General features: G+C 38.3%; 1 protein-coding gene across 4 annotated transcripts in view; it reads left to right on the forward strand.

Moving 5' to 3' along the window:
- The window catches only part of CACNA1D (calcium voltage-gated channel subunit alpha1 D), a 356,488-nt gene that overhangs the window by 325,574 nt on the left and 9,454 nt on the right, over positions 1-21,460 (forward strand). For 3 of the 4 annotated variants that reach the window (XM_075073231.1, XM_075073233.1, XM_075073234.1), the window contains 5 exons: positions 10,205-10,321; positions 11,293-11,660; positions 12,092-12,118; positions 13,298-13,447; positions 15,763-15,926. In XM_075073231.1, coding sequence (XP_074929332.1) covers positions 10,205-10,321; positions 11,293-11,660; positions 12,092-12,118; positions 13,298-13,447; positions 15,763-15,926 — 826 coding nt within the window. The remainder of the gene's footprint in view (positions 1-10,204; positions 10,322-11,292; positions 11,661-12,091; positions 12,119-13,297; positions 13,448-15,762; positions 15,927-21,460) is intronic. The other variant, XM_075073232.1, reaches the window with a different exon arrangement.

Genomic DNA, 21,460 nt, shown 5'->3' on the forward strand with positions numbered 1-21,460 from the left:
AAAAATGCAAAATGTGGGTGCTGGGACTGGCGCTAGGGTTTCTTGCGCCCTAGGTGCATGGCCATTTCGCCGCCCCCCCGCGCTGATCCCGCGGCTCCGGTGGAGCTGCCGCAGTCATGCCAGAGGAGGGTCCATTGGTCCATGGCTCCAGTGGAGCTGCCACAGGCATGCCTGCGGGAGGTCCACTGGAGCCACGGGAGCAGCCAACCATCCGCAGGCATGACTGCGGCAGCTCCACCGGCGCCGTGGACCAACAGACCCTCCACAGGCATACCTGCAGCAGGTCAACCGGAGCCGCCTGCCGCCCTCCCGGCAAAATGCCGCCCCCTCAATAATCCTGGCACCCTCGGCGATTGCCTAGCCTGCCTAAATGGTAGCGCCGGCCCTGGTGGGTGCCCCAGCTGCTATGCAACATGTAACTAAGTCCTGGGGATGTAGTGTGCACTCTGCTGACATCGGTGATGCTAGTGCATAAACAGGGCAGTGGACTACACGTGATCCTCATTGGGTTCTGCTGCAACTGTGTGTTTGCCAAATACAGACAAAGGGAGTAGGCACGCTTCTTATTACTAGGTTCTAAAGGATATGATAAAGTAGGAAGAATAAGCCACCATCACCTCATCACCAAAATAAAAAACTACTGTTTTTGTAAGCAGTTGTATATCTATTAATTTTCCTATCACTTTGGCGAATGTGTATTTAATCAGTAGCACTTCCTGTGCACTGGTCTTAGGCTGCTGAGGCTGGCAGTTTGGACTCGTCAAAAGATATCTTCAGTGTTACTGAGAATTAGATAGTGTTGTTTAAAACAGAAAGGCAGGGGTCCATATAATTCTGTGGCCCCTTGAAGCCAAGTACTGCAGAAAGAAAATTGTCACACCTTGATCGTAATCAATAACAGTTCATTTTTAACAGAACAATAAATATAATAAATGGTTTGAAAGAATTTTTCCATTAATTTAAACATTTAACTGAAAGTACTAACAGAACTTAGTGAAAGTTTAAAAAAAACCTGTTTCTATCTTTTTTTTTTTTTTTTAGAGTGTGTCTGTTTCCCATTCCTGCTCTGTCCTTTAGCCAGCAAGGAATTGTTTTCTCTATAGGCTTGCCTCTTACAGCTATGTATCTTGACAGTGAGTGTGTCTCAGCAGTTTTTCCACTGGGTATGGCCTACTTCTTTCACATTCATCCGCTTGCTTGCAGGTGTGATCTCACATGAGTTGAGGAGTCAGTGCCACAGTCTGAATCAGTCTGTTGTTTTAAAAAGTTCCTAGTCTTAGGAATGACTTGGGAAAGTGCCTTTGCATTCATTGCTATGGGAAGGAAAGCTATTGCTACACTCAGAGGGGTAGGGCAGTGACCAGGGTATCAAAGATCACAACAGTCCCTGACATAAACTAAAGCAGTGGAAACATTTTTCATCATGAAGTCATGGGGAGATTTGCATAGGAAGAGGTGTGAGAATCTGACCCTTTGACCGAACTCCTCTTCTGGGTGTAATGAGGCTGGACCTAGTGAATGGAAAATGATGGGAAAGGTGCTTTTAGTTGTTTTGCGCTCCTCTGGGCTTCGTGGGGTATGAATCTTATCACATCAGGAATTGAGGGAGAAAAGCCTTTTGCAGAGTTGGATTTAAAAAATGCTGAGGGAGGAAGAGAAGTTCTCAGAGAGCTCAGTTTGAGGCATGGTTTGATGGCTCCTTAACTCCAAGAAATGGGTAGGCAGGAGCTCCTCCTCCCTTTTTCTCCACATGTGAAAAACTTCTGGGAACTCTGTCTCCAAGAAAAGGACTATGTCTGGGTGCACTTTTGAACACTAATGAGCCTGGCTGTTGGATGGAACGTTCCGTGGGGAGGGAGGTCAGCTTGCTCTCTGGTCAGATTCTGAAGCAGACGTCTCCTCTCCGGCACACTCTGCTGTGTCAGTGAAGACTTCTGTTTTTTACGTTTTATCAGCAGACTGCTATTGGTCTATTAGAATATTTTTCTTTATCTGTCATAAAAATAGCCTTTTTTGCAACATGCAATGGCCTAGACTTTGAATTTATTTATGATAGAAGCCAGGACAATTTGACTAGCTCAAACCTGCCATCAGCTTGCCATGTCTTGTTCATAGTCCCTAAAAGTTGCTTGAAGATTTAGCCAACCATTAGCATTGTAACAATCTGAATGAACTCTGCAGACTCAAAATATTCAGTTTGCTGTCAAAAAAAGAATGTGACAAATTGTAGTGTGGCTCAGTTCCTTTTCTAGGTGACTGTGTATATGCTTTTATTCTCTGATTTTATAAAAACTAAGAAATAAATTAGACCAAAAATTTTCTTAATTGATTTGCTTACAGTGAAATTTTGTACTGATTAAATGACTCCCTGACCATTTTTTGACCATATCCTTCATGTTCAGATTTACCCAGATAAACAACAAATAGTTTATATTGAAGTTGCACAAAACATGTTTGTGACAGTTTGGGAGCTGCAGGACAGTTAGTCTTAACTATCTTTCTGTAATAATGGAAATTTGTATTGAGCCTAACAGGAGTAATGGTGCTCGTAAAATAATGTTTAGTAGAGCGTAAATAATTTTAATTATTTATAGCTAACACTGGGAGTTGGATTCATTCATTCATTACACATTTGTCGGAGAAGATAATTATTATAGATTATACACATCATACATATGTAAGTGTGTGTATGCATGTATGTATGTTTGTTGGTATGTATGAAAATATAATCCGTGTGTATTATACAACATATAACATTGATCTACTGATCTGAGAAGGATTTAATCTTAGGGACATGTTTCAGATTTAACTAACTATGCTACTTTGTAAAGGCACTATCAAATACTATGGTAAATTAAGAAAAAGCCCTAGTGGGCACTAGCTGAAGGGTTAATAAACTGCTCAGCTTCAGTTTAATTGGGCTGCCATGTTCATATTGTGTTCACAGTAAGGCTTAGCTGGAGAGAGCCTGGCTTTGACAGAGAGCACAGAGCCTTTGTATAGTTACAGTGCAGTACACTGAGCTGAAGGGTTTCAAATAAGATGGGCCCTGTGAAGACCAATAGATCTGGGGAATCAAGACTTGACTACTATGTCTCTTATGTTAACTGCTATAGCGTAGGTCCATTCAGTTTTGTTTTTGTTTTTTCGTGCATGATTTATATTCTTATTTGAATTGTTCTGGTATTGAATTTAGTTTAGTACTGACTTGCTTAAGTAGCAGTGTAGGTTTCCAAGTTTGTTTTTTTCCAAGTCTGTTTTTTTTTTTTCATTTGCTTTGCTGTAAAACATGCAGGTTTGTGAAAATTCATGTCTGAGCTAAAACTAGATTATTCATAGTTCATATGAACAGTTGCATCATTATCTTTGTTCTTACAGTGTTTTGAGGGTCTTAATTGTAAATTACTAGATCTTAATATTTGTAATATATTTCAGATGTATTTTTACTTAGGTAGAGATATAGCCAAACCTCTAGTATTCTATTAAAATCTGAGCTGCAAAACTTAGGCATTTTAATACTTTATAATGCCTCTATAAAGTATATCTGCAAAGAGAGTGGGGAGTGTGTGTGTTTTTTGTATTTTAAATTAATAAACATTTTATGGTGAAAAGTGTTTGAACTAAAGGGTTATGAGTGCAATTTGAAAAATAGGCTTAAATTATGTCTTTTTTAAAAAAGATAACTAGATTGCATTATAGCTCAAATATAAAGTTTACTACCTTTATAGAATGAAGATTTTTATTTGTTTTTAGTTGAAAGAATATACATTAGGAAATAAGTATAAAGATTGTACAATTTGCACAAATTATTTAAAGCAGTGTATGTGTTGTATAACGGTGAAAGTTGTTTAAATATGGGTAGTTTTCAAGACATTTCATTGGCTCTGGATTTTTATAGATATATTGTCATCTTTATTTTCAACATATTTAGATATAATATGTAAAGCAATCATTTTAAATGCATTAACAAGTATGTGATGTTGAACCTTCACTTATTTATCTCTGAATGTGGATAAAAAGAACTACAAGTAGGATTTGTTAAAAGAATCCTTTTTAATTTAAGCGACTCATTGATTTCAGTTTTATGATGCATGGTGCTTAAGTGGGTTTTCTTTTTTTGTTTGGTTTTTTTTTTCAGTATCTTTTTAAGCCTGTCTTTGTTTTCCTATTGATGACCAGCCCAAATTAATATATTTGTTAGTTATATGACAATTTTTTCCATTGAGAGGTTTGCTGAGGTTAGATCATTTCAGGTTAGATCATTCGAAAGAACACATGCTGTTTCATCTTAGTACCTTTTCAAAGAGAAGAGTGTCATTAGTTGTCTTTTGAGATGTTGTTTATCACACAGCAATGGTGTATTAATGACTTATGCTGTCTTGAAAAAATTGTCGGTGCTATTATGCCTCATAAAGCACAGCTGCACTGAATTATCATGTCAATTTGAAGTCATAATTTTGTGCACTACTGAAAAAGCTATTGAAGAGGCATCCTTGATTTTATTATATGATTATGTCATTCATCACATAGTATGTATGTCATTGGTTTGCTAACAGACAAGCAGATCAGTCTAGCAAGTTTTACTCATGCCTGCTGGGACTATTTGTGTGAGAAAATATTGCAGGATTAAATTTAGGGCAGAAATCATCTGAATAAATTCCTTTATTTTTTGCAACTTTACAACATAACTGCTAAATAAAGGTGAGACAGTTATTGCCATTTGAAAAACAATAACATGGATATCTACCTCCCCCAAAAATTCAGAACAACACATGCTGTCCTGTGTCACAGAACAGCATGAATAATTCAGTGATGCAATTTGGTTACTTAATAGAGACATGGTTGCAAGTGTCTAAAACTCTGTTGCACATGTTTTATAATCACTTTTTAACAACTGTTTTGTCCTGCAGTATATGCAACAACCAAAATATTAAACATATGTGTTGGAAATGTATAGCTTACTAAAAGGCATCAGTAACTGTAGCATAAATATTAGAACATTCCATATAATGTGTTTTTTCCCAAGCTACAGAGATCTCTGCTATTACAGTTTTGTATTTAGCCAGTGTTAATATTTACACTGTATTTTAAACATAAGTTGACCAATATAGCCAAAGAACTTTGTATTCTTAAATACCCTAACATTTTTAACTTAGAAAAATCATGTAGCTGATGTCACTTAGAGTTGTTTAAGTCAGGAAGATTTACAGATTGAATGAGATTACTTGGATGTCAAACTGATATAAAAGAGCAGAATCAGCCCCAACTCTTTTGAAATAACTTGTATGGTACTATGGTTTAAAATGTGTGTTTAGTAAAACACATGTTCAGTACTTACACTAAAATTTACAGTCAGTTGGAAAACCTGAGGACCACACTCTGCCTTGTATTGAGGCCAATTTTGCTATTGGTGTGCCACAAAGTGAGCTTAAAGCTTCCCTAAAGGGGATTTCTCCTGACATTGGAGAACCCCCATGGCGTGTAACCTGAAATGGGAGGTGGAGACATAGCAAGGGTTGGAAGGTGCGGGACCCCTCCTGGCACCCAGACCCCTCTGCTGAGCCCCAACCACCTTCACCTGGAAGCCCCTGCAGAGTCCCATTGCTCCTGCACCTGGAACCCTCCCCCCCCATGAGCTTCATGCATCCAGATCCCCCAGCACTGAGATGCCTGCACCCAGATTGTTCCATACAGAATCTTCTCACCCCACACCTGGATTCTCCACACTGAGCTACTGCACACTTGGATCCTGCCTGGTTGAGCCTGCCTGCTCCACACCCGGTGTGCCTGGCGCAGAGAGGCAGGGCCTCACGGTGTTTATGGGGCAGGCCCAGACCTTGTGCTGTGTCAGGTTTGGGTGCAGCCTCACTGCTAAGTCCGTGTCCCAGGAGTGAGGGGGCTGCAGGGTGATCTCCCACCTTTGTCCAGCCAATGGTCTGTGCTCTCCACTGCCATGCTGGAGCCTCTGTATTTATTTATTGACAAATAAAACTTACAGAATTTTTTAAAATGTGTGCAGAATTTTTAATTTTTTTGGTGCAGAATGCCCTCAGGAGTAATTGTGTGACAGGGAACACACATACTCCAAAGGCACCATCAAATATGTGCCCAGATTCTATTTGTGAAGAGCCCCATGCCCAGCCTCCTGTTTCTTTTATCAGAGGGAATGATCTTGAGGCTAAATGTAGCAGGCGTTGTTGGATTAGATAATGGATGGCAGATACCAAATGGTCCTCACTCCTGGGCCCTTTCAGCATGCCCCACTATGACCCTCTACACTTCCTGTCACAGAAAGACTGAGAGTGACATCTCCACAGGGGGATGCTCCTGAGGTGTCCTATTTCCTCCATGATATCAGTTTCACATACAAAATGACTCACTGTCCTTTATGCTGTTTTAAAATTATATTTGTAAGAAAAAGATAATTTTAAAGCAGCATAAAGAACAGTGAGTCCTTTTGTATGTGAAACTGATATCATGAGAATATTTTGGAATGCCAAACATACAACTGATGGTAGCTCACTTCTATGGCAAGAATGACCTGGAATGGACAACCCAACTTGGAAATGTGTATCAGAAGATCACTTCTTCCCTATAAGTTAATAGCAAAATACGTTTGGTTCAGAGATCTTTGAGGTTGATTTTTCTGATTTATTTAAGGTACGAATCAAATTGTTAAGCTCATGCACTGGTTCTGCATGAATTGAATTATTGTGGAAGAAGGCACTGGTTATACTATAGTGGGAAACTTCAGTGTGGTTACACTGATTTAACTAAAGGCAGAATGTTGCATATTACTTTCAGTGAGAACCAAGTATGGGTATTTGATGGCATAATTTGGCCTGTGGTATCCAGTACTTTCCCATTACTACTGAGATTATTTTATCCAAAATATTCCTTTTGATCCCTCAGGATAAAGTGGGACAATAAATGTGAATAGTCAATTTGATCATGAGCAATTGGGCAGAATTAACTAAGTTGTTGTAGAGGTGACTTTCCAAGAAAACAAAACAAAATGGAGGAATTTGCAAACTGCAGGGAGTAACTGGACTCCAGCCCATGTGTAACCCATGCTTACACACTGGCTTTCTGTCCCTCTCAGGTGGCTGGTCTACATAAACGTATGTGTCTCCTGCTGCCTTTGAACTAATAGACCTGGTTCTTTTCACTCAGGCAGAAGAAGCTCACCAGTTGTCCCTGGTTTGATCCCCCATTGCCAATGAGTGACTTGGGGCATCATATTAGACATGTTTATATGGAAATGATTATTGCCGGAGAAAGAGAAGGTCAAATGGCAAATACTGGCTAATGAGTCTTGGCCAAGGATTAAGGAATTAAGGAAGGAAGTGGAAAATGTAATTGAAAGTATCTGGAATTATACGATACTATTATTATTTGCATGGATATTCTTTTTGCTTGACTGCTGTACTTTTTGATAGCCATATATGTGCAGGATCCTTCCAAAATTTGGCTCAGAGGACTTAAATCCTGTTCCTTAATTGCCAGGCCTGAAATACTGCATTTCCATTGCTAGTGGGTGTAGGGAAAACTCTGCACCTCTGCATAGCTCCGTAGTATCTTTACACAGCTTACTATGGAGGAGGCAGAAATACGGTCAAGTTAGGGAACAGTGAAGTCATACACAGCAGAGATCCATTGGCCTCAAAGGGGGAAGCATCTATTGCTCTCATTCATACTAAATATTAAAACCAACAGTACAAGTCATAGTCTGGCCATGTAGGTGCCTCCATCAAAGCTTGCAGTTTGAGGAAGGAAGATTCCATCTTTTGTAACACCTGATTAGTCCTTCTCTTAGTTTTGACATTATTTTACCTCCACATGTTTGCCCATAGTTTTGCATTTTTACTTAGCATATGCTCATGGTACCAGGAGTTGGCTAATAGTTTGTAAGGTTCTTTGAGGTGACATAGGTTTTTAAGTAGAAGTTATTATTATTGTAATTCATTTTTAAGTTGGCATCTTAGTCCTATCATTCTATGTCCCTTTCACCATCTGTTCATCCATAGTATCAGAGGCCACATCTCCACATTATGGTTTATCTTCTATCTGTTGAGCCTCTGGAAAATACAAAGAAGCTACATCCTTCAGTATTGCTATTTGTACAGCATTAAATATATGACTGCATTGATTATTATTACCTGAGTGTAGGGTTCTGTTCTGTTCCCCTAGCTCAAATTCATTTTAAACTCATTTCTGCAGTGTATTGAGATATGCTGAGAAGGTATACAAGGTAGAATGGGGAATAGAAGCAAGAGGAAAGTGAAATGGTGGAGTGAATTTTGACCTATCCTGTTTTGGCCATGTTGATTTTTATGGAAAATATTGTACCACTAAATAAAATGATTCAACACCAAAAAGAGAATGTTTCATAGAATAAAAAGAAGAGTGAGATATAAATAGCAGTGATCAAAATGCAGCTCTGAGATACATAATAAAATTCTAACAGATTCATGTACCAATATTGGTCTACATTGCCTTGACACTTGTAGGTCAAACACATCTTCTCTCAGCTGCCAACTTTTGAAAGACATGTACATTTATCCTTATTCTTTCCAGCTGTATTAAACTGTACATAATAGAACATGTGATTTCTTCTAATGACCTGGAGAGATGAGTGAATTGCTGACTCTTCTATTTTGAAAATTGTTCATTAATTATTTATGGTACTTCACTGTATTGGTCGATATATGATGTGTTTTCAAAAAGTTATGTCTTAGTGATACGAGCCCTTGGCTATTCAGCTACTCCAAAAGTTGTGAGACAGCACGATGGTTTTGTGTGTATTATATTGTGTATTAACCCAGACTGTGAAATAACTTTTAAGAAAAACTTGTCCAGGGATGACATGGATCTCAAATGTGGTTGTCCAGGAAGAAAATATAGTTGCTTCAGTTTTTTTAGGCAATGTAATTAGCCACATGCATTCTTCCAAAGAGCAATTGAGAGGAACCTGAAATGGAATTTAGTAAAGTAATGGACTAAGCAGGAAAATCATTCATTTTTTCTGCAGTTTGGTGGCACCTAGAAAGAAATTGAGATGAGGATGCCACTGTTCCCTTTTCAACTTCAGAGCCCAGCAATCAGAACTCTTAAGTCAGGTTCTTGGGATTGCCCTCTGGACAATAAATAATTGCATTTTAACTGCACAGACTGCATTTTGGTTGTTTTAGTTGGCCAGACGATGATATTTTTCCTTGCACATTCCAGCAAAGCCTTGATTAGCACAATTTTACTGTACATTTATTAAATAGGAAAAAGCTCTCCTAAAAATCATGTTAAAAGGCCTGTCTGTACAAAGGCATTGCTTCCTTGGCATGGAGTGCGATGTCTGCTTATTGTGTGGCATGTCGGTCCACTTCTTCTTTGGTTTTTAACATTTTTTATGAAAGGCGTTTATCACTGCAAGACCTGGACACCATACCGGTTTAACTTCATCAGCATTTACATCTGACCTTCCTCTCTCTTCCTCAGTCTCTTTCAGATCTTCTCTAATCCTGTTACTGTTATCTCCCTGTGCTTCCTGAAGGGAAGGCAAGGCTGCAAACAACTTTTGGGGCATATCGTCCTTTGGAATGAAATGGTTTTCTTATTGAAATACCTTTTATTAAGAGCTTGTTGGTTTTTCATATGTATTGATGCTCTGCAGCAGGGTGGATATTATGCCCATGAATAATGCACTGAGGGACTGATTGAATGTCTACTGTAGTCAATGGGAGTCTCTCCATTGACTTCAATGGGCTTTGGATTGGGCCCCATACCACGATAAAAAGGAAATACACTTCTACCTCGATATAATGCAACCCGATATAACATGAATTTACATACAACGCGGTAAAGCAGTGCTCCGGGGGGCGGGGCTGCACACTCTAGTGGATCAAAGCAAGTTTGATATAATGCAGTTTCACCTATAACATGGTAAGATTTTTTGGCTCCCGAGGACAGTTGATATCGAGGTAGAGGTGTATATTGGACTCTTTGGTGTAAGCATGGCACTAATGACAGCGGACAAAGGCTATATAGGTTTAGTTCTATAAAGTAGCACCAAGTAATTACATTTATAGAAAGGTTTATAGACTTTACCTTGACAAATGGACTATCCTTTTAAAACAAGTTACCTGTTTGTGATTTAATTATGATAAGGAAACTATATTTCTAATGTATTATGATATTTTCATTGATTTAGGCAGGACTAAGAACACTTCATGACATTGGCCCTGAAATTCGTCGAGCTATATCCTGTGACTTGCAAGATGATGAACCTGAGGAAAATAATCATGAGGAAGAGGAAGATATATATAAAGTAATTACTCAGAAAGTACCCACATGGTAGAACGTTTCATTATGTGTTTTTATATTTCTAGAAGGAACTCATCAGACCACTTGGACTGCATCTACCAGAATATTTTAAAAAATGATGCAAATATATTAACAAAAAACAGTGTTAACAAAAGGACACATTCCATCACCTTCAGAATTTAGCTGAAATATTTTTCCTGTAGTCACCCCACTCAGGAAAAGTCATGAGAAAATACATGAGTCTTAAGCTATGGCCAAAAAGTCAACAATATCATGTTCTCTTAGGCCTGTGGGGCAGCAAATTGCAGCATCAAAGGCCATGCGCTTAGGCACCTTACCCCAGAAGTTCAAATCAAGCACTGGGAGTGAAAGCACCTCAGCTAATCTCAGCTGTTACAATGGTAGATAGGGGAAGAGGTGGATTCTTATGTAGCCCGATTCCAGACTAAGACAGCATAGTTTAAAATCAGTGCCTTGAATTGCACATAAAAGCCAATTGGAAGACTTTGGGTAATACGTATAAAATACTGACTACTGTGGCAGACACTTGTAATTAAGGGGGAATCTACTTTCTACGTTAGATGCTCCTTCTGAGTTGTCTTCAAGGCATCCATGGAGAGCATGCTACAGCTCTTTAGTACAGAGGTCCTAAAAGCAATAAAAGTGGTGAGTTACACATCCAAGAAACAAGGTCAAAGGTAGAGCTAGTCAAATAGTTAAAAAGCAGGTTTGTGAAAGTTTCTTCAGAAAGGAATGCCAGGTTCTGTTTGTTATTATTTGTGGGGTCATGTTATCAATTTCTCATTAATATTTGGAAGGCTGCCATGTATTTGTTTAAATATATGCAAATTCAAACATGTTCACAAATTTTAGCACAAGTGTTCCATGCAAAAATCCATTCAAGAAGTGCATTTATTAATTATTAACCCATTTAAAAATTTTCAAATATCTTTTTTTCTTTTTTTTTTTAAACAGAGGAATGGTGCCCTGTTCGGAAACCTTATAAATCATGTTAGCAGTGATAGGAGAGATTCGTTTCAACAAATCAATACCACACACCGTCCCCTGCATGTCCAACGGCCTTCAATTCTATCTGCAAGTGATACTGAGAAAAATATGTACCACCAGGCCTCAAATTCTATATTCCATAACCATCATAATCACAACTCAATAGGAAAGCACGTTCCAAACTCAACAAATGCCAATCTCAATAATGCCAATGTGTCCAAAGTTGCTAATGGAAGGCACCCAAACATTGGAAATCATGAACATAGGTCTGAAAATGGATACCATTCATACTCCAGGGCTGATCATGAGAGGCCTAGAAGATCAAACAGTAAGAGGTAAACTCTGATATGTTTGTGTTCAGTAAATAAACATCCTACAGCATGTGCAGTAGTTCAGAATTGTGTAGTGCTACTCCAAAACTCATACTGTGCTACTTAAAACAAATAACTCTTGATATATTAGGTGATAAGGAGGTAGCAGTTGCTTTCATTTTTCTTTTCTATTGTATTGACAAATGAAACTATAATTTAACATATAACTAATTTCTTACGTATATAGAAAAATGTATTTAACACAATAGCCCATGTAATCTAGGAGTGTCTTGTCTCAAAGTGTTAAAATACTGTTGTGTTTTTTTAAACAAATCCATTGGACAGTCACAGTATAGAACAAGTATAGTCACCATTAATAGTGAATTTCTGAAAATTATTTTAATTGTCTAATTAAAAAAAAATTGTCTCCACATTTTTATGGCTTTCCTGGATAGAACACGCTATTATGAAACTTACATTAGGTAAGTGCATATTGTTTAAGACATATGTTTACATCATGAGACAACATAAAAGCTCCCAATGTTCTTACAATGGAAAAACAATAATAAAGTAGCCAGAGTTAACTGGGCACAAACTTAGAATAACTAAGCTGTGGAATGAAAAGATATAAAATGACCACAAATTTGTGATAATTTTATTGGACTAATTTCACCCCATGTCTGTATGGTAAGTGACCGACACGGGCTGATAAAGTTCAAGACTAGTAGAGAACTTGATCCTGCGTTATTAAAATCAATGGCGTTATTAAAATCAATCACTTTAGTGGGCACAGGAGCACGCCCAAAGAGTAGTTCCTGTTTTAAAAAAATGTCAAGTTTAATCCTACTTCACTTAGACTGGAGGAGATAAAAAGTATGCAATCTTAAAGGTATTATTGTAAGAATTATTTAATGATGGCTAATTATATTTATGGGCAAGGAAAAGAACCTATTTGGTGTTTGTCAGAGTTGCTTGCATCACGAATGTTAGAGGTCAGATAGAGGACAGCTCCGGAAAAGTATTTCCTAATCTAGTACACCTCTACCCTGATATAAAGTGACCCGATATAACACAAATTTGAATATAACGTGGAAAAGCAGTGCTCCAATGGGGTGGGGCTGTGCACTCTGGCAGATCAAAGCCAGTTTGATATAACACAGTTTCACTTATAATGCAGTAAGATTTTTTTGGCTTCCGAGGACAGCATTATATTGGAGTAGAGGTGTAGTTTCTATGTTTAGAATTTGCATAGTTGTTTTCACACTTTGCTTTGGAAGACTTCACTAAATGCTCTTATATTTTTGCTCAGTGGCAAATTTTAGGTATTTGAGAAACTTTTTCAAACACATACTCTGGACTTTCAGCTTGAAAGACTGATTTAAATGTGCTTGACTTTTCTAACTACTCAGTGTAACTACAGAAGCGTAGTAAATCTACCATACTTGTATTAACACTTTAAAACAGAAAAGCAAATACAGAATACCCATGTACCCATCTGTAGTCTAATGGAAGTTACTGTAAAGCATCATTCCAGCTACGAGAGAACTTATATGTCTGTCTGTTTGGTTTTTTTTAAATAGCTGTGTTAAAAGTGCAGGTTTAAATATTAACATTATGGATAAAGTATAGTGAAATCCTAAACCACTGTGTACCAATTGTAGGTCAGACTCTGGTGATGGGCATCTACCAACTATTTGCCGTGAAGATCATGAAGTTCAGTATTACTGCAATGATGATCATTATATGGGAGAGCAGGAATATTTTAGCGGAGAAGAGTATTATGAAGAAGACTATATGTTGTCAGGAAACAGGTGAGATTATTAGTCTTAACTACAAAAAATGTCAATAAATTATATACATAACACCTAGTGTTACATTAAACACATTTTATACCTTAAAATATCACTATTCTTTTCTTAGAGAAATATATCAGTGAATGAGAATGCAAAATATACTCAAGCACATCTCATGTTGAGGTATGAAATGAGACCCCAGCAAATCCCTAATACATAATTCCAAAGCAATGATGAAGGAATTTAGTTCATTTGGACTGTGAGAAACTCTACAGTTCAAAATCAAAAAAGCCCCTACATTATTGGGGAAAAATTGAATACTGCTTGAGGTAAATGAAGATTTAAGGCCTGCACCTGCTCCTAATGAAGTATATGACATAACTCCTGTTAACTTCAATGGCAGCTGGATCAGTCTCAGTTGGGGAAGCTTTTAATGATGGTTCATTTGATTCCATAAGCTCAGCAGAAGGAAGGATGATAATGAGACAGATAAACTATTTGATGGACTCTGTATAGTATAACATGATCTAATAAAGTACAGGCTTTAACCTCCCTTTAACAATTCTAATCACGTCACCTTTTTCCATGGACGTGGAACAGGCAGTTGATACTGTGATACCTGTCCTGGCCTTTGGGCACCACTGCATTATAAATATTTAGAATTACACATTTGTTTCACCCAAGTCACATCTTTCACAAGAATTTCATGGACCGAATTTGCAGAATTGCTGAATTTGTATTTATTACACATTCATAACCCTGAGTGAAATTCCAATTTGCATTCACCTGAGTCCCCACCCTTTCCCTTTCCTCCCTGCCTCCTACTCTAATACCTGAGGTCCAGTTTTCCTACCCAATTTCTCCCCATTTTTGAACTTTTTTGGATTTTCCCCAGCCAAAATTTCCACGTGAAACTCATTTCTTCCAGTTTTAATACTTCTGTGCTGCAGCATCCTTAAAAGGCCTGTTCTAACAACTTTCTTTTTGACCCAGTATCGACAATTCCTGTGACTCATATTCAACAGTTTCACTTCTTTTATTGCTGTTACTTGCCCAGATTTAATCAAAAACCGTATATCTATTCCATGTAGATCCAAGCTTCCCCCCTTCAGCTTGGATTCATACAGTTCCCTGAACTGGGCGAAGGGCAGTCATTAGGTAATTAGTATGACCTCTCCTGACTTTCCTAACATTTAGAACAATCTATCTTTTCATGGTCTGTCATTTTACTGTGCTAACATTTCATGGAACAGGTCTCCTACTTTTCTGGCAACAGTCAATGTTCTCTGTTTTACAAACTGCTTGTAACTTTTTTTCAGACATGTCAAATGTTTCATATATCCTGTTAGAAACCCCTATCTCGTCATGAATTATACACAGATTTGTACTTACAAGATTAAAGGTAGATTGTTTCCACCTTCCTTACAAAAGGCTACTATCATCACTCCTAAATTGCTGTCTAGAAAGATTCCAGTGGCTCAACCAATTCCACAGCCTCACAAAAGTCTCCTCAGCTTCGGTTTTAATTTGCAAGGGCAGGTTTAGTACAACATCACTAGATTAATCCATTGCGTGCTTGTCCTAGATGTCCATGTACATATTCACATGTGCAAACATAACAATCTTCCCTACTAGTTCAGGTGGAGTCTCCACCTTCTTTTTCCTCATGCCCTACCTGCACTCCAGACAACTCAGATTGGCAGCTGACCCCAAATTGAATTGGTCCATCCAAATTATCAACCAAGCACCCCCTCCACTTTCATTTCATTTACCCATCCACTCATTTTGAATATAATGTTAATCAGAGTCAAATAAGCTTCTTTTGAGATTTTTTCCGTCAGAAGGGAGGCTTTTGTAATACTCAAGCAGCAACAGCCTGAACTCCTCTGTGCTGAGCCCTGCAGATTACCCTGAAATCATAAGGAAAGGTGTGGGTGGGGGGAGGAAAGGGTTTTGCTATTTTTAACACAGGATAGCATTGAAGCCTTGAGTTGTAATCTTCTGTGATAATAGTAACATTGACGTCAAGGATTACAACTATGTGGTTTTTTACCAAGCATAATATTACTTAATAAAACCAATAAACTATTAAAGTTAACATGTGACGTATTCTAAACAGACCAGCGTATGCCCATTTTCTCATAAGCAGCGCGCAATCAGAAACCAATATGTAAATAATGAGTCATGTTTTTCCGGATGTTTTGTTTAGTTCTCATGCTCTGGCAAGAATCAGTGTAAGAACAATGCCAGGAGTCCTTTGGGCTGGTAAATGAAAAGATTAATGATCAGTTCATTGAAACTTCTCTTATTAACAATACGTTTCTGTAATTCAGGCATACATACGACTATCACAACAGATATCACTGCAATGACTTAGATTTTGAGTGGCCAAAAGGTTACCATCACCCACATGGGTTTTTTGAAGAAGATGATTCACAGATCTGTTATGATTCAAAAAGATCTCCTAGGAGACGGTTGCTACCGCCAACACCTACATGTGAGTACAGTAAGAAAGTCTGTTTAAGTGCCTCAAATTTTTATCAGTTTTATGTAGAAGCTTGGATGAAAAAAGAGAATATTCCTGTGGACCTTGACATCACTCTCACCATCATTTCTTCTGATTTTTGAGAGTAAACCCCTGATTAGTACATTATATTTACCAACTTTGCAGACAACAGATGCACAAGTCTATCTTGAGGTGCAGCAATCTACAGATCCCAGCATATAACTGCATGGGTCTCTCTCATTCTCCCTTGCTTCCCTCATCCCTTCATTGTTTCATTAACATGATGTGACCATCCTGCATTTTCTCTGCTTATAAAACTATAGCTAATATAGAAAACATTGCAAATGAACAAAGTCCCTGGTATCTGTTTACTTTATGAGGTTAGTGGAAAATGGTCAGGTAGGGTGCAGCACGGGTTTGCCCTACTTTGAGCTTGGATCAGGAAGTGTTTTTCTTTGCGCCCCTAAGGGAAACAAAGGTTTATTCATGTTCACAGGTTTATTATGTTGGTATAAATCAAACAGAACTATTGTCACTCTAATGACTCACCCGCTGGCACTTTCCATGACCCTTTCAAACCAGATACACCACCTGCTAATACTATTATAGCTTTTATTTTGTTTTGGTGGTTTTTTTTGTTTTGTTTTGTTTTTCAGATGAAAGCAACACAAGCTTTTCCATTTGTTTTTAATTTGGAAAAGGTATTTTCCCAGTTTAGGGCATCTGCACCAGTATCTCTACTCAGTGGGTAAGGGCACCCATGTTCAGGCCTCCACCTCCCCAGTCATTGCCTTTCTTGGGTGGAGACACATCTCCCTTCCTTCTCAGTGGAGTATCTCCATGCTGAACAGTTCCTTGCCTTCGTATTTCTCAGCAAAGGCACTTGGCCTAAACAGACCTGCTTGCTTTCTCTTCAGAGATGGATAACAGAGTGATTGCTAGAGATCTATGTTACCATGCAGTACTTCCTCTGCAAGTGTACAGAGAAAGCATATTAAAAACAATAAAAGAACTTGATTGTATGCTAATAATCTTACCAGGCATCATCCCAACCTAGGGGTTTCTTTGTGATTACAAGTTCATCAGTGCCTCAGCTCAGAACAAGCACACAGTCTTATAAGGCCTCAGTAGGCCATGTCCTTCCTTGAGACCTTTCATGGACCAGGGGTCCTGCCCATTTGCTGGATCAGGAAGAAGGCCTTGATTCAGGTTAAACCCCAGGCTTTTATCCAAAAGTATTTTCTTTGTCTGTTGGTCTCTGCAGAATTGTTTTAGCTGGTATATGTGCATCTTTCCAGGGAGGTGGCTTCAAAGGCTGATGATGAAGAAAGTTCATTAGCATTCCCCCTCCCTACTAGAGAAGGTCCATACAATGTAACAACAACGTAAACATAGTTGTATTTTTACTACAGTGTAGTACAAAGGTATTAGCTCTAATTCAGTGAGGTTTAACTTAACTCAGTAAAGCTTATCTTAATTTGATAAGGTTTCTTCAGGATATTACACAGTATCTGTCTGTCGCAGGTGTTTTGACAGTAACAATACAAGTACTTCATAATGCTTCTCTTTTTGTGGATATAGCTGAGGCAGTCTCCATCCATATGGTCTTAGCAAGCACCACAGATAGATGTAAGTCATCAGGACTAGACGGTATTCACCCAAGAGTTCTGAATGAACTCAAATGTGAAATTGCAGAACTACTAACTGTAATGTGTAACCTATCATTTAAATCAGCTGTCATTTAAATCATTCTGTCAATGACTGGAGGATAGCTAACGTGACGCCAATTTTTAAAAAGGGCTCCAGAGGTGATCCCGGCAATTACAGGCCAGTAAGCCTGACTTCAGTACCGGGCAAACTGGTTGAAACTTTAGTAAACAACAATCTTCAGACACATAGATGAACATAATTTGTTGGGAAAGAGTCAACATGGTTTTTGCAAAGGGAAATCATGCCTTATCAATCTCCTAAACTTCCTTGAGGGAGTCAACAAGCATGTGGACAAGGGGGATCCAGTGGGTGTAGTGTACTTAGATTTTCAGAAAGCCTTTGACAGGGTCCCTCACTAAAGTCTCTTAAGCAAAGCAAGCTGTCATGAGATAAGAGGGAAGGTCCTTTTATGGATTGGTAACTGTTTAAGATATAAAACAAGGGGTAGGAATAAATGGTCAGTTTTCAGAATGGAGAGAGGTAAATAGTGATGTTCCCCAGGGGTCTGTACTGGACCCAGTCCTATTCAGCATATTCATAAATGATCTAGAAAAAGGGGTAAACAGTGATGTGGCAAAATTTCCAGATAATACAAAACTACTCAAGATAGTTAAGTCCCAGGCAGACTGTGAAGAGCTACAAAAGGATCTCTAAAAACTGGGTGACTGGGCAACAAAATAACAGATGAAATTCAGTGTTGATAAATGCAAAGTAATGCACATTGGAAAATATAATCCCAACTATACATATAGAATGATGCCGTCTAAATTAGCTGTTCCCACTCAAGAAAAAAAACTGGGAGTCATTGTGGATCTCTGCACATTGAGTGGTTCTCTGAAAACATCCACTCAATGTGCAGCAGCAGTTAAAGTGAACACAACGTTGGGAATCATTAAGAAAGGGATAGATAATAAGACAGAAAATATCATATTGCCTCCATATAAATCCATGGTATGGGCACATCTTGAATACTGAATTCAGATGTGGTCGCCCCACCTCAAAAAAGATATATTAGAATTGGAAAAGGTTCAGCAAAGGGCAACAAAAATCATTAGGGGTATGGAACTGCTGCCATATGAGGAGAGATTAATAAGACTGGGACTTTTCAACTTGGAAAAGAGATGACTAAGGGAGGATATGATTGAGGTTTATAAAATCATGACTGGCGTGGAGAAAGTAAATAAGGAAGTGTTATTTACTCCTCATAACACAAGAACTGGGAGTTACCAAATTAAATTAATAGGCAATAGATTTAAAAAAAACAAAAGGAAGTATTTTTTACACAATGCACAGTCAACCTGTGGAACTCTTTGCCAGAGGATGTTGAAGGCCAAGACTATAACAGGGTTAAAAAAAGAACTAGATAAATTCATGGAGGATAGGTCCATCAATGGCTATTAGCCAGGATGGACAGGGATGGTTTCCTAGCCTCTGTTTGCCAGAAGCTGGGAATGGGCGACGGGGGATGGATCACTTGATGATTATCTGTTCTGTTCATTGCCTCTGGGGCACCTGGCATTGGCCACTGTTGGAAGACAGGTACTGGGCTAGATGGACCTTTGGTCTGACCCACTATGGCCATTCTTATATTCTTATATAATTTCCAATTGAATGCAGCTAAAGGAAATTTATGGAGTTTTTTTCCCCAGTACTTTTGGTGGGGAGCATTGCCCTTTCAATGGGATTTTTTCAAATTCTCTTAAAATATCTGGGTATTATTTGTCATCAGGATCTCTTGTTTGAAATTCACACCAGATCCTCCATTTATTATCTCAGAAACATTACTAGAATTTAGTCTGTTTTGTCTCATGCGTGCAGAATGGTCATTTCTACTTTAGTTTTTATGTTGAAGTAGTGTGGTGTATTGCTATATAGACCACACAATAAACACTCTGCAGACTTCAAGTTTCACAAAATGCTGCCAGCACGTTTCTGACATGTACTCCTATTTTTCAGTCACTTTGTCTACTGCTCAAATCTTTATTTTGGCTTCCAACTAATTTTTGTATTACATCAAACATTGCTCCTCTCATCCTCCAAATCCCAGTGTAGTCCTGATTTATGTGCAAATCCATCATCAATTAGATTAGCAATGCCAGTCTTCTGGTGCATCTTAGAGGCACACAAAGTACTTGGATCTTGATCTTTGAACTGTGATACTTCGTGGGTATGAACCATTTTTTTCTTGTTTGGTTTGAGAAGCAAATAGTAATTCTGTTTTTAATACTAGACATAAAACATATTTGATTTCTATTGCTTATCTTCTTCAGTGGGGAAGGGTCCTTAAAGTATAAAATGCCCTGGGACTCATTATGTAAGAAATGCCAAATAAGAGCAGTTTTGATTCGTAAAATGCGAAAATGCATAAAGACCCCAAATCTGATAAGATTCAGAAGTGTGTCAAGAATCAGTTTTTGATTGGGAGGGAAGTGTAATGGGATCACTGCCAGGGTAGGGTCACTGGCTCTTTAAAGAAAAAGCAGGAAACCATAATGAAAAGCAACAAATATGTAAGCAGTTTTTGCAGTAAGTTCTCTAATAATACTATCTATGCAGGGCTCTTACTTCCGAGCTTCATTAGCTTTTGCCTTTTGGACCCTTGGTGGCGGTAGTAGTGAGATAAAGCACAAAATCCCTATAGGTCATCACACTGGAGAGTGTAAATGTTGCTCTCCAAATATTCCCATGATTTCCTTCAAATGAGTGAGAAGTGAAGCTCCCAGAAAGTTATGAGCCTTCTGCCAAAGGCATCAAGAAAACACCAACTTAGAAAGGGACTCCTCCTCTGTCCTTTGGGGAAGCAGGCTTCTATATAGCTTTTTACCAGTCCCTCTGATAACAAAGATACTGGAAAATCTCAGGCTCTTCCCCTTGGCCCAGTTAGGGGGTTTGCCTCTACGTGGCTCAGATGAGAGCAGAATATATATACCCTGTACATATAAGTGAGAAAGAAACCTTGAGCTAAAAAGTTCTCTATGGTCTCTTCTCTTCAGGAGAGGTGGAGTGGGAGGTTTCTCTGTGGTAACAGCCTGTCAGCCCCATTTAGCTTTTTCTCATTAAAATGTTGGTGGGCTAAAGTCCACCCAGTCACAGACACTATTAATCTGATTAGTCTTTAAAGAAGATTTATCAGTAAAAGACTGTTCCATTTGATGTTCTTACCAGAAAAGAGAGTTGTGGCCTGATTCTGATCTAAGTTGCATCAAAGTAATGCAGGGGTAACTCCAGTGAAGTCAATTGACTTAAACCAGTGCATTTTAGCACTTTAATACCCCAGCAGGGTTTAAAAGAAGGAAGATCAAACTAATTCATTTTAATTAATGTTTGCGAAGGATACATTTGTGTGTACATTCAGAAACCGATATGTTACATTGGAGAATTTCTCTTAGCATCCAAATATGATCCAAATTAATGTAACACACTGTGCCTTGGTTGAGTATTGCAGTTTGTTAGTAGATTGAGTTCTGAGATTTGGGGCTGTACAGCAAAGATCAGGTTGTAAGGCCCAAATCCTCTAAGGTATTTAACCACCTAACTGTCTTTGAAGTCATTATCTTTGAGGATCTAGATTTAAGTGCATATTTCTTACCCACTATCTTCAATTTTTTCAAAGAGATGCAAAGAATGGTTCTAAAGTATTGGTCTAAAGTTCCTTGCCATGGCTTTCCATGGACTGATTGCTACCTCCCAGGTTTCTCACCACGAAATCCACATATGATGGAATTTACCAGGACTATGGAAGTTGAAGTTGGACAAATTCAGACTGGAAATAAGAGTGTATATCATAAACAAATTAGGGTAATTAACCACTGGAA

This window comes from Chelonoidis abingdonii, chromosome 17 (genome assembly GCF_003597395.2).
Source record: "Chelonoidis abingdonii isolate Lonesome George chromosome 17, CheloAbing_2.0, whole genome shotgun sequence".
NCBI classification, from domain to species: Eukaryota; Metazoa; Chordata; order Testudines; family Testudinidae; genus Chelonoidis; species Chelonoidis abingdonii.